At 31.9% G+C, this 13,669-nt stretch overlaps 1 protein-coding gene across 5 annotated transcripts in view; it reads right to left on the reverse strand.

The window, feature by feature from the left end:
* Cdep (Chondrocyte-derived ezrin-like domain containing protein) overlaps positions 1 to 13,669 on the reverse strand; it is a 153,706-nt gene that overhangs the window by 72,522 nt on the left and 67,515 nt on the right. For 3 of the 5 annotated variants that reach the window (XM_080150678.1, XM_080150677.1, XM_080150674.1), the window contains exons 6-12: positions 12,374 to 12,497; positions 7,546 to 7,633; positions 7,134 to 7,283; positions 6,460 to 6,554; positions 5,893 to 5,958; positions 3,050 to 3,124; positions 2,444 to 2,532 (exon numbers count right to left, since the gene is read on the reverse strand). In XM_080150678.1, coding sequence (XP_080006804.1) covers positions 2,444 to 2,532; positions 3,050 to 3,124; positions 5,893 to 5,958; positions 6,460 to 6,554; positions 7,134 to 7,283; positions 7,546 to 7,633; positions 12,374 to 12,497 — 687 coding nt within the window. The remainder of the gene's footprint in view (positions 1 to 2,443; positions 2,533 to 3,049; positions 3,125 to 5,892; positions 5,959 to 6,459; positions 6,555 to 7,133; positions 7,284 to 7,545; positions 7,634 to 12,373; positions 12,498 to 13,669) is intronic. The other 2 variants (XM_080150679.1, XM_080150676.1) reach the window with 1 other exon arrangement.

A 13,669-nucleotide genomic window follows, 5' to 3' on the forward strand; every position in this document is an offset into this window, starting at 1 on the left:
TGGTGGAAATACAACATCATTGTATCTCATGGTAGACAAATTAAGCTCCCCTTATTCTAATCAAAATATTCAAACTATCATTTTTGAAAAAAATAAGAAAACAAGCTTTTTGCATGTACAAATTGTGGAAATTAAAAAAATGCTCATTTGACATGATTAAACTCCTCTCCCTGCCTTAAACTATAAAAAAATATGCGTAGAACAAGAAAAATCTTTCAGAAATTTTAAATTAAAGCTTTATTTGTCAACCTTTACTACATAACCTTGCACACATGAACTTGGATACAATAGTTTATACAAAATGAAAACAAATTCACTCCTCACATCCAAAAGAATTTTAAACTTTTAATTGTAAATGTATTTGTGTGTAGAAGTTGTTTACATAAGTTTAACTACACGCGACATCAGTGGATTGAGTTTGGGTTACATTTTTTTAACAAACTATTGTATTCCAGGGAGGGAAAGGACAATGGCAGTTAGAGCAATTTAAAACCCTTTCTTCCATCCAATCTATACTAGCAAACAAAGTAGAATATAAGACATATAAGCTCGCGATAAGATTAATATATCTGCCCTTGTCATTTCCCTGCTTGTGTTAAATAACTTTTATTAGTTTAGTTAGATAGATAGAGAAGCCAATATTTTCCAAAACCACCCAAAAGCACAATCATTATTCATATTGCATTAACAACCAAATAAATTTAGTTTAAATTATCATATCATTATTGATTTTATTCTTGTCTATATTAAATACAGGAAATTGAATATTTTATCTTAAAAACTATAAAGGGGGGAGGCGGATGTGCCACTTTTTGAAACCAAAACCAAAAGTCAACAAAGGAACTCATCTAAAAAAAGAGTTACAGGTCTGAGATTTTGCATGGCAGTTGCTTTATAGGGGTATAATGTGGAACTGTGAAGAAACGGCGGCGCAACCGCCGAAAACCGACGTTTCCCGCCGATTTTTTTTTGCCTTTTCACGGCGGTTTTCGTCGGTTGCGCCGCCGTTTCTTTACAGTTCCATATTGTAACCCTATTAAGCAACTGCCATGCAAAATCTCAGACCTGTAACTCTTTTTTTAGTTGAGTTGCTTTGACTTTTAGTTTTGGTTTCAAAAAGTGGCACATCAGCCCCCCCCCCCCCCCTTTAAATAGTTAGAGAGAAGCTATTTTAATAAAAAAATATTGTGATTAAAGTATCATAATTAAAGGGAACTATCCACGAACAAAAGCAAGTGATTCTAAGCACCTTCCAGCATTGATCCATATATTTTTTAGTAAATATGCTAGGTTTATGTTTAATATTTGGTTTATCGACTAAAAAGTTAGGTTCCACCATGGTTTTATATGTTAAAACTTTGAAATGTAAAGCATTTATTTGATGCAATATCATCAAATGGTTTGTTGAGTTCAAAAGACAAAATAAAAGAACACGAAAGAAAAGCATCAAATGCTGTAAATTGCAAAAGTACATTAATTAAACTGTTTACAATATTACAAATTACCAACCCTTTTCTAAATATACATTTTTAATCAAAATAATATACTTTTGTGTCAAGGCTTTTAAACAACAGTTTGAACTCATCAAAACATTTGATGATATTGCTCCTAAAAATACTTAACATTTAAAAGGTTTTTTTTTCATATAAAACCTTGGTGAAACCTAACTTTTTAGTCGATGAACCAAATATTAAACATAAACCTAGTATAATTACTAAAAAATACTCTGGATCAATGCTGGAAGGTGCTTTGAATCCCTTCTCTTATTCGTGGATAGTCCCCTTTAAGTTCAAAGTTATGAGCTTTGCCGTTTCTTTGATATGAAAGCCCTCCTTTTAAACTTTTAAGACAAAGCGAATTTTACCCTATTCAAAAGTTTTGCGGATTTAATTCACAAAATATAATTTAGAATAAAATACAATAATAATATGTTAATGTTAATATTACAAACCCATAAGAAATGTGATAGTTAAAAGTAAGAACCCTTCACCGATTATATTATATTTCAAGAAGGAGACATTTAGGAGAAATAAATCTTATTAAACAAAGGGTTTTATTCATTAATGAGAAAAATAAAACAATTTAGAGCAGCGAGTTTAATTTTTTTTTGGTCTACTATGAATAGGATAATATATTGTTGAAAAGTATTAACAAAACCTCGATTTGTCCAGTATTTAAAAAAAATATTTAGCTCGACTGCAGTAAAGTGCTTAACGTTCATAAAATGTCCACTTTTAATTTTCTTAAAATTATATTTTATTTATCCTAAGTGTCTTACTCTTTATGAAAAGTTAGTAATCCGATGCTTTTATAGTTATACACTTAAACATTACATAACCACTTATTTTGATTAAAATATAAAAAAAATAAAGCTTCAAGTGGATAAATAGTGTCAAAGTGTAAATGTAAGAAGCAGCCGCGCCTATTGAAATATAAAACTCACCAAGCTGATTGTCTGCTAGGGGTAGGAGGGGCTGGGCTGAAACACTCATGCCCATGGTCACCGTACTTCCATTTAGAGATCGAACATGCCTAGAAAAATGTAAGTATTAAATAACATAATAATGGGTTCTACAAAATTTAGCTAAAAGGAACATTGAATTTTATTAAAAAAAACTCCCATTCCTTGGCCAAAACCCTTTTTTATCAAATCTGTATTTGGTTCTTTAAACCTTTAGTGTCCAATCTTTTCCACACATAGATTTAATTTGCAAAGGGGTCATTTTGTTAATCTTAATTTATGATGAAAATGAATTTATCGTCCATTTCCCTATTTCTTAAGATCTTAAAACGGGCTTAAAACATCTGTGAGAGTTATTATTAAACAAGTAATGGCACAGTATTTAAATGCAAAAATAAAAACAACTGCAAACTGTAAATAACAAAATCATACGACATGTTAAGAACAAGGCCCAAGTAGAGGGACTACAGTTTTATGAATCTCAGTGACAGGTTAGGCTGTCGGACGAATGGTCCCTATATATATGTATAACTTCTGTGTAATAAATCTGTAAGGAAAAAGGAAAAAATGGAGAATTTTCATTTTTACCTTTGAAATGATTGTCTCTTAACAAAGTTCTCTCTAACGTGTTCTTTGATTTGTTTCTGTGTTCTACCACTATACCTGAAAGTAAAAGATACCTTTTATTAATGTTTATTGTGTTGACTATAGTGTTCTTGTACATGGATTAGATCAGGGAGTGAGGAAACATTGGAGTGTTATTTATAGAGATCCCTAAGTTGTATAAACAAGCTCTCACTTGTTGGCATAAAAACATTAGTTTTAATCTTGATTGGGTTGTTCAAACTACCTCTTAGGTGGATTCTTTAAAACATTTTGGGTTGCTGTCTCACCAAAATTATTATTGTGAAAAATCCTCTAAAATTACACAAAAAATCTACAAAAATTAAATGAAATCGTATGTTAATAACCTTCTATGCTTTTATTTAATTTATGTGATTTTAGAGTATTTTTCACAAAAACAATTTTGATGAGGCAGCGAAGCAGCGACCCTAATTTTTAAAAAAGAATCCACCTCAGTTCAACGGTGTGTTGTACCCTTGAAATTTAAATTAGAGTCTTGCCTTCTCCTTTTTTACCACCCTCATTTAGAAATCTTGTGCACGCCACTGTAGCAGTTTAGAAAAAAAATTAAGGTTAACTTTATGTATCAAACTGGAATGTGCATCAATTTATCGTCCATTGTCTATTCCCCTAAGATCCCACTAGTTATTACCTAACCTTGGCTTACCGGGACCTATAAGAGGTTTCCTTGTATCGGATAGTAGTGTCGGGGCAGCAGTTTATGGTACAGTACAGACAGGTAATTATTATGTTACTTTTTTATAATAAAAAGATAGAATCCTTAAGACAAAATAACTTCTAAAACAAATCAAAACAAAACAAATAATTACAATGTAATAAACAATGCTGCTTATTCATAAAATGGGTATTATATTCCATAAAGAGAGGCAAAATCTGGCAAATGAAAGAATAAATAGGAATAAATTTCCAGCATATTGTCTACTTGAACCACGAATAACATGGATTAGATTTCTGCATTGAAAAAAAAAAAATGACAGGGCCTTATTTATTTATGTTTACATAAACAGGGATAATATACAACATGAGGAAGGAAAGACAGATGTAACTTAGTATCGTAGAAGTCCTATTGAATTTATTGTTGTGTTCTCATGTAAAGGAATTAAATACAACCCTAGGAAGTATAAGCTCAACAATGGATAAATTAGCATCAAATGTCAGACCTTACCGGAGCTAACTCATACTCAATATTACTCATGGCCTGGGTTTAATATGACAGTTGTCCTACTTAAATTAACCCTAATGAATAGAACCTCAGGCATTGGGGTGGCTCAAATCCTGTGATTCTATGCGTATACTAGATCGATTGCATCTACCCAACTAAACCAACTTGATTTCAACCTAATAAAAGAAACCTAACAGTGAGCCATACAATCAATTCAATCATTTTCTGTTTAAAAAATCACGATTCATTGTATAATATGCCTGGCCTAAACCTGCATAAGCCTGAAGGGTACTTGAAATTACTATCACACAACTTTGTATTCTAAACATGAGCCTCAGAAATGCATCTGCAGAAAGGTATCTTAAAACACGGGTGTCAAAACTTTTTATTGTTGTTCTAAGTATATTAATTTTTTAAGCTAATAAATAGTTAAATCATGCAAAAAATCGTAACCAAATTTACCTTTAATTGGTACTTTATTATATGCTCTGCAAAAAAACAAAATACGGTTTTAAATTGGACTAGTGTTGACACCCATGATACTATAACTTACCTGAATTACTAAACTTAGGAATTTATTAATCTTATACATTAGAATCTGAATAATTTAATTTTATTTCCTTAGTTTGTTTTTGTAATGCATTTCTAAGAAAAGTTTTCAAGTCAAGATTATACAGGTGATTTACAAAAAAATTATTTTCAATGACAAAAATCAATTTCTAATTTGTGATCTTCAGGAATAAGACAATGGACAATTGATATATATTCCCGATGATAGTAAACAAGATTACCCCTTTTTTTTAGATTAAAATAATTGGTTTAAAAGTTTGAACACTACTACTGGGTTTGTACTGAACAATCAAAATTTAGTACCCAAACTTTCTAAGAAAACGAATAAGATAACAGGGTTATGAAACTTTGGGACCAGTGTAATTAACAGCCCAATATCCACTCTATCTGCTTCTAACTGATTTTTGGTTGTCATAGCTGCACTTCTTATGGACATAATTATCTTCAATTTTTTCATATGTCCAACTAAAACATCAAATTAAATCCAAAATCAATCCTCAAATATCGAGAAAGTAAACAAGGAGAAATTGAAGTTAATTTATTTAATGTTATTTTCTTTTACACAGAGATATATTTTCCTTTTTGTGCCGAGTAAAATGTTAAGATTCACTTATTTGCAATTTTCTGCTCAATTTAATGTCTGGGTTATGAAATGGCGTAAAGTTAAACAAGATGATCATTTCATAATCATATTCATGAAAACAAGGGAGGGGTTTTTAATGCATAACTTTAAAATATAACTAAACCACAAAGGAACTCCACCTTCCCCTGAAAAGTAGAATTGCAGCTTCATTACAGGAACAACATTGTACTGTAAAGGAACGGTAGCGGGACAGTTAAAAAAAATATGTTTTAAGAAAAGTCATTTCCGGTTCTTCAACCCCCTATTTAGTTTCTTTATCTTTTATGTAATAAAAATAAATTAGGCAATCAAGCATGCATTGTTCCAATTAAGACTTTATATATGTATACCCAAAATCCTGATAATGGCACCGACTCCTTTTCTTTTCCACTGTATTAAAACCAGTTCTTAAAACAAAAGAAATTGACATACCTAAAGGAAGACCCGCGACTCATAATTCTGGATTTTTCTCTGGTTCTAGCCGGAGTCTCTAAACACCTGGACAAAATTTACATTTTAGTTTAAATCATATAAGGAGGAAATCCACCATAAGTAGCAGAGCTCGTAAAAAAAATAGACATGAGAAAAATTTAGTAGATGTATAGGTATTGATCAGCAAAATTTCAAGATTCTATCTCTGATAACATTCGAGTTTATAGCTGCTGAGTAAATAATAAAGCGGTAAGAGCGGACGGACAGACAATGTGAGGTATAGAGAAGCTACGCTACAAATCATTTCATAAAACTTTCGTGTGAAGCAAAGAGAGCAATGAAAAATTTGAGTAACGTAAATAACAAATCTAAGATCGCACTATATTGGCGGCAGGTATAATCAATGAATAACTAAATTTGACATTTTTATTTCGGGACTAATTGAAAATCTATAATTTTGTTTGGCTATTACTGTTATTCTTAACTTTGCCTACTCCTGGGGGACATGCTAAGGTTTTATAGTAGCTGCACTTCCAAGCATAATTGAGCCAAAGCCAAAAACGTTACCTGAAAAATCCGTGATGTTCGACACATTTTTTCCAGAAGTTTTTGCACTGGTTTCGCTCGGGGAAGATAAACTCGACAACCTCCTTGAAATAACCCTAATAACATGGATATTCAATCAATAATAAAGTTGATACTATGTTCGAGTCCTAACATAGACATTTTGATTTAATCAGTATTAAAGTGGGTAATATGTTCGAGTCCTAACAAATTTCAAATGACGATTAATCATAGGTCTTGTTTTGAAAAAAAATATTTATACAGTTTTTTATTTCATTAGGCAACCCAAGTTTTAATATACAAAAAGTTTGAAAGTACTTCGAGAAAAATTCAAAGTACAAATGAAGGGTGAAGTTTTAAGGAGGGAGGATTTACGTTGCGATCTCGTTATCTAGGAAGACATTCTAGGAAGCTAAATGAAACATTGTGGCACCCTATACAATTTTGTTTTGTCCTATGTATTTCAAAGTTTAAATCCTACCTACTATTTTTATTACTAAGTAAGCATTTTATCTTCATCAAACTATTAATTTCTATAAATCTTTCTAATACCTGATAGGTACTAAGTTGATTTTTAGATTACTATGAGATGCTTCTCAATGATACTTGGATTACGAGATCGCATATAAATCCCGGCACCCTTAGTCTGAGGCGCCTGAAAAAAAGTGGTAACTAACCTCTGGGTGAAGTTTAATCAGAAATTTCTTTCGTTTGAAGCTGAGTTTTCTGATCTTGGCCCACGAGAAAGTTTTTATTTTGGCAAAGTTTTGGAAGATATTGATTCCACTGTGCACCACAGCAAGTCCAAAGGCTACTCCGTCTTGGTCCTAGTGGAAAAAGAAATTATTTAATTTTGGTATAGGACTGACAAACAATTAAGCTATCACTTACAAGGAAAAAATAGGCAGAATTCTATATTAGTTTCTATAGAAGAAAAGAGGTTGGGGGGGGGGGGGTCCCTCTACTAAAAAATAATGGATTCTATAATTTATATTAAGATAGAAATATGTCGGTTAAAAGAATGTCAAGTTTAATATTTGAATGTGACTAATAAAAATTAAGAAGCATATATAGTTTTAAAATACTTGCCTGTCCTTGATGTAATTTAGCACCGTACAACTCACACCTCCTGGCTGTCTCTAGAAGGTTTATGTCCGCTTCTGCTGGACTAATACCCCTGAAAACATAAACAAAGTTACATCTAAAACAGATTTTTTATATGTAGAAATAGATGGTTATTTCAGGGGACGGTAGAATACGATATTGCAGACAACAAACCTTTTGATTGAAGACCTTTGTCTGAACTTGTCAGGCATAAATATCGAGAATCCTGCATGGCAGCCGAAAAATTTTTATCGGATTTAGTTATATCCCAACGTAATAACTCCCTAAATGACGAGTGGATGGGCTGCGTCTATTGATTCAGGGTTAGTTTTATGTGCATTGTATGATAATTGGGAATAATTCTTTCTCGTATTCATTCGAATCCGGTGGATAGGAACCGGTTCTCATCCATACGAAAAAAACTATGTCTAGCATCGTATTATTTCCAGCTTTCTACGAATATTGAAATGTACAATCATGTATCGGCACCTCGGGGCTAAAAAAACTAGTTTTAATCTCATAATTGTACTTTCTATATCCGCGGAAAGCCGTTTATAATACGATGCGAGAAATAACTATTCTCGGTTCTTTTGAGGTTAAAACTAAGAAAATCCAATTAAAAATTAAATAAAGATAATTGGGTGATGAATGAATAAAAACATTGTTAAATATAATTAAAAACTATAACTATTGTTAATCAAGAAATTTTAAAAAATTTGCAAAACATTTTACCAAATAATTTTCATACGAGATAAGTTTAGTGTTTCATTCAAAGCCTTTTAGAGTTTGTAAAGGGGGGGGGGGGGGGCGAAAGTGACACTTTTTGAAACCAAAACTAAGAGTCAACAAAGGAACTCAACTAAAAAAAGGGTTACAGGTCTGAGATTTTGCATGGCAGTTGCTTTATAGGGGTACAATATGGAACTGTGAAGAACGGCGGCGCAACCGCCGAAAACCGCCGTTTCCCGCCGTAATTTTTGTTGCCTTTTCTCGGCGGTTGCGCCGCCGTTTCTTCACAGTTCCATATTGTACCCCTATAAAGCAACTGCCATGCAAAATGTCAGACCTGTAACTCTTTTTTTTAGTTGAGTTCCTTTGACTTTTAGTTTTGGTTTCAAAAAGTGTCACTTTCGCCCCCCCCCCCTTTGATAATAGAGAATCAACATTAGGGATGGGAATCCGTCGAATTTTTGGGCCGGATTCGGATTCCGGATTCTGAAGGAATCCGTCAAAAAAAGTGACGGATTCTTGCGGATTCCGGATTCTCATTTTTGGCGGATTCCGGATTCGGATTCCGGATTCTAGCAGTATTTTAAAAGGCCGTCCGTCACAGAAGGATAGCTTTTTTCGTTAATTTATCACTATGTTACTTGGTTGAAGCCTTGATTTGTTTAAAGTGTTGACTTCCAGCATAACTAAAACATTTACATCACATTAGTAATTATTAAAATTTGTTATGTAGAAAAAAATTTAAGTGCTACTTATGTCCTAAAAATGTGCTTGGTATTTTCTAACGGGAGTGTGTATATTTTTATGTCATGTGATCACTGTACAGCCAATTAGAGGGCTGGTGAGTGGATTGCACTTCATCACGTGATCGTTGGCTGTCCAATCTGAGGTCTTGGAATTGAATAGCTCATCACGTGATCGCTGGCCTGACAATGAAAGCTCTGTGTTATCATCTGGTATATCAACTTCGTGGTTTATGTGGGAAGAAATGGGGGGGAGAAGGTGGTGTGTGTGTGTGGGGGGGGGGGTGATCTTTGCCTTCAAAAAGAGGGAGTTGTAAAAAAAAGAACTCAAGACGGTAATTTTAGCCTGCCAATTTAGAATCCGGAATCCGCTATAAAAAACGGATTCCGGATCCGGATTCGGATTCCAAAATTGGCCGAAAATTGGGCGGATTCCGGATTCCGGATCCGGATTCCGGATCCGGATTCCCATCACTAATCAACATAGAAAAAAAATTCTGCATATGTCGTTAAAAATTAAATAAAGTAATAATTATTTCTCGCATCGTATTATAAACAGCTTTCCGCGGATCCAGAACGTACAATCATAAGATTAAAACTGGATTTAGTCTTATGATTGTATGTACATTTCTATATTCGTAAAAGGCTGGATATAATTCGATGCTAGACATAGTTTTTTTCGTGTGGATAAGAACCGGTTCCTATCCACCAGATTCGAATTAATACGAGAAAAAGATATTATTTTAATGTTTTAAAGAGATAAGTGAAAGTACTGCTTATAAAAAAGAGTTATAGCGCTTGGATTTTGCTTGCGAAAACCATCGTATTATCACAGGCGTATGGCGGTTTCTGGAGGCATCTACTGTATCTCCACAATTTTCTAACTCCCAGAACTACTTTCAGATTAGATTTTTTTATTTGTGGATGAAATAAAATCCCAACTCTTTTTTTACACAATTAAAAAGGGAGAGGTCATTTTCTAGTAAATCCCGTAAAGGTGTGTGTTATAAGGCCTAAAAATAGTAGTAGAACGATAAGGTGCTCTATATATTTGTATTTCCTATTGAATAGAACAATAGGGAAGAAATTTTTTTTTTTTTTTTTGATAACCGTACCTGGAATATCTGAAATTTCTATCAAACGCTTTGTTTGGCTCAAACTGACACAAATAAAAAAAAATATAATTATAATAAATCAACCTGTAAAGAATGACTTCTTCCTTTGTTTAATGGTATAGATTGTTCTTAACCTTTACCTTGTACCTATAGAAAACATTATTATTATAATTATATTTTTTTTAATTTTTGTCAGTTGGAGCCAAACAAAGCGTTTGATAGAAATTTCGTATTTTTTTTAGATAATCCAGGTACGGTTATCAAAAAAAAAAAAAAATTTCCCTATTGTTCTATTCAATAGGGAATACATATATCTAGAGCACCTTATCGTTCTACTACTATTTTTAGGCCTTATAACACACACCTTTACGGGATTTACTAGAAAATGACCTCTCCCTTTCTTTTTTATTTATATGTCTACAACATATAAAATCTAATATTCATCGTTTGAGCAATTGAGCTGACTAAAGATATCTAATCTTCCTAGTAATCTTTGTTCAGACATTCAAGATTAAAAGAATTTTAGTTCACTTTTTTTAAAAGCGCCCCTAGCATCTAGAGGTTCTGTAGCTAAAGCGGTAAATTTAAGCAGAAAATAGCTGTAATACTTACAGAGACATAATTAAACAAAGAGTTAGCCTAAACACATCCATAGGCTAATATGAAGCTTCCCTAATTTGTAGAAATAAATCAGTTCAGTGGTTAGCAAAAACTTAAAGGACAAACAAAAAAAATCTTAGCATTTTTCAAATGATAAATTTGGAAACATGAAGAATTAAAAGAATTAATGCCAAGTAAATCACATTTATAAATTAGGAAGGCATGCTTTTGACTTTTTAACCCCTTCAAAAAATACATCCCCATGGAAAAACTATGTGCACGCAAATGATAACATTGTAGTAACTCTTTTTTTAACGAGTTCCTTTTTTCTTCAGGTTATTTAAAAGTGAAATTTTTTATAGGTGTAAAAAATTTAAATATAACAAAATATTTCAATAAATGAATTTAAAAATGCTTCCCTAATCAAATATGAAGATCCCAGAGAAATAAAATTTTGTCTCCCAATACCAAATATTGAATTGTGAAGAACAAACATCAATAAATCATAACTTTTCAAACATTTTAAAGCATCAATCCATTCCACAATATTTGAACCCTACATCACGTGTTATTATACGAGGTTGAAGGGGTACGAAGGAATGTAACTTTTACACAACTCCATAGATGATGTATAATAATATTTCTAGTTAGTTCTAAGAAAATTTTGAAAGTTATTGTATGTTTGATGATATCACATTAACCAAACAATAATTTCAAATTTGAGGAAGCTTAATATAGATCCAAGGTTGGTTTTTATTCATTCTATTTCTGAATTTAAGTTCTGAGATGGTTCTACGCTATTTTTCTGCCACATTTCTGCCGAGAACTTAATCATTAAGACACAGTAACTAGTCTTGTGAAATTGAAAAGAGAAACAATTTAAAGTAAAGTTTTTACGTAAATAAGCAAAGAAAATGCACATCCTTTTAAATTTCTGAACCTATTCAAGCATCCCTGATTATAAAACATAACATGTTATTCTTCGGATATCAAAAGTGTCACGAAAAATTGGTGGGAATTGTAAAAATAAATATAAAATTTTGTTGTAGTGCAATTTAGAAAGATAACAAGAAACATAAAATTTTAATTAGGAAAAGGTACATTTCAATGAAAGAATTTTACTTGCCTTACAGTTAGTTACATATTATTGTGTTTTAATTATGTGTTTATATTGACGTGTTATGACCGTTTGTGATTTAGGTGTTTAAATTGTTTAAACCTTTTTTTTTGTAACTGGTCTTTTAATGTTTGCAATTGAATTTCTATTATATTATTCATATACAATGCAATAAGATGTGTGTATGTCTATCTGTAGCTTAAGATCTCGCCAACTGCTAAGCTGATAGTGTTCTCATTTACAGTAAAGCTCCTTATTATTTCAAGTTCATAGAACGGGTCATCTCAAAAAACCTCTATCTCCGAAAACGCCTATCTAATGAAAATGCTATTACTGCGAGCCTTCACCCCCAAGAGATATCGCCATTTGAAATAAGTTCTTTTAATTTTCTAATCTAAAATCGAACGTAGATTGTCAACTACGACCCCCCCCCCCCCAATTACACCTAAAGCCTAAAGGCCTAGGTTCAATGGTTCGCCGTAGGTGTGTTAAAAAAATACAATACTTACTTGTGTTTCTTGTGATTTTCCATGATTTTCTTTTCTATTTGAGGGTTCTGGGCAGGTACAAATATACAATCAGATAGATACGTATGGTCGGGGTAATCATCTTCGTTGTAGTCTCCACAATCAGCTGAATAGATAGATAGTTAGGATAGATAGATATATAATTAAATAGATACGTATTGTCGGGGTAATCATCTTCGTTGTAGTCTCCACAATCAGCTGAATAGATAGATAGTTAAAATAGATAGATATATAATTAGATAGATACATATGGTCAGGGTAATCATCTTCGTTGTAGTCTCCACAATCAGCTGAATAGATAGATAGTTAGGATAGATAGATATATAATTAGATAGATACATATGGTCGGGGTAATCATCTTCGTTGTAGTCTCCACAATCAGCTGAATAGATAGATAGTTATGATAGATATATAATTTGATACAAATAGATACAATAAGACAAAAAGATATGATTAGGTTAGCTGGTAGGAACATATAATTTCCTCAAGAAAAGTTTTGTCATAAGACCTCATGAATGGATGAAATTTAAAGATACTTGTACACTTCTAACCAATAATATAGTCAGATTGTTCCTACAATGGGTTTCTTTTGGTCAAATCAATTCAGAGTCAGAATTGACTACTTGTGTAATACAACCTTGCATATTTAAGTTTAAAAAGAAACAGATTTTAATCAAATATTCCGTGAAACATGATTGAAGACTTTACAACTTTCACAGAACTTCCAAAATAAGAATTTGTTCAAGATATTTCAAGAATTTGAAATTCAAAATTTTCTCAAAAGTTATATTTCCCTACGTCAACTGTTTTAATTTGTCCAATTACGTCATCACAGATGAATTTTTCTTTTATAATTTATTAAATTAAAAGCTTGTTTTTCAAACAGCTTTTGAATGTAACTTGGAAAGGTGCAAACTTATTTACGTTGTCCTTGATATTTTTGAACCATACTTACATTTTTAAAAATCATTAGGTACTGAAAAACAGTTCTGAAAAAATATATAAGCTTGTTTTTGGTACTCTAGTTTTGGACAAAATTGTTTTATTTCTTTTGACTTCTAAAATTAAAACTGTACTCCCCATAGAAATGTAAAAAGTCCATTCATTACTGACAAAAATAATTTGAATTTAAAATTATAAAACATGTGGCTGCTTTATTTCTTTCTTTTCCAGAATTTCAATTTAATTTTCTCTTCCTCTTTAGTAGATAGCCACTCGAAATAAACTTTGTCCTACGTTACAAACAAATTCTTTTCAATTGCGAATTCAATGTTAACA

The sequence above is a fragment of the Acartia tonsa genome, chromosome 2 (genome assembly GCF_053477335.1).
Source record: "Acartia tonsa isolate MP-2025a chromosome 2, ASM5347733v1, whole genome shotgun sequence".
NCBI lineage: Eukaryota > Metazoa > Arthropoda > Copepoda > Calanoida > Acartiidae > Acartia > Acartia tonsa.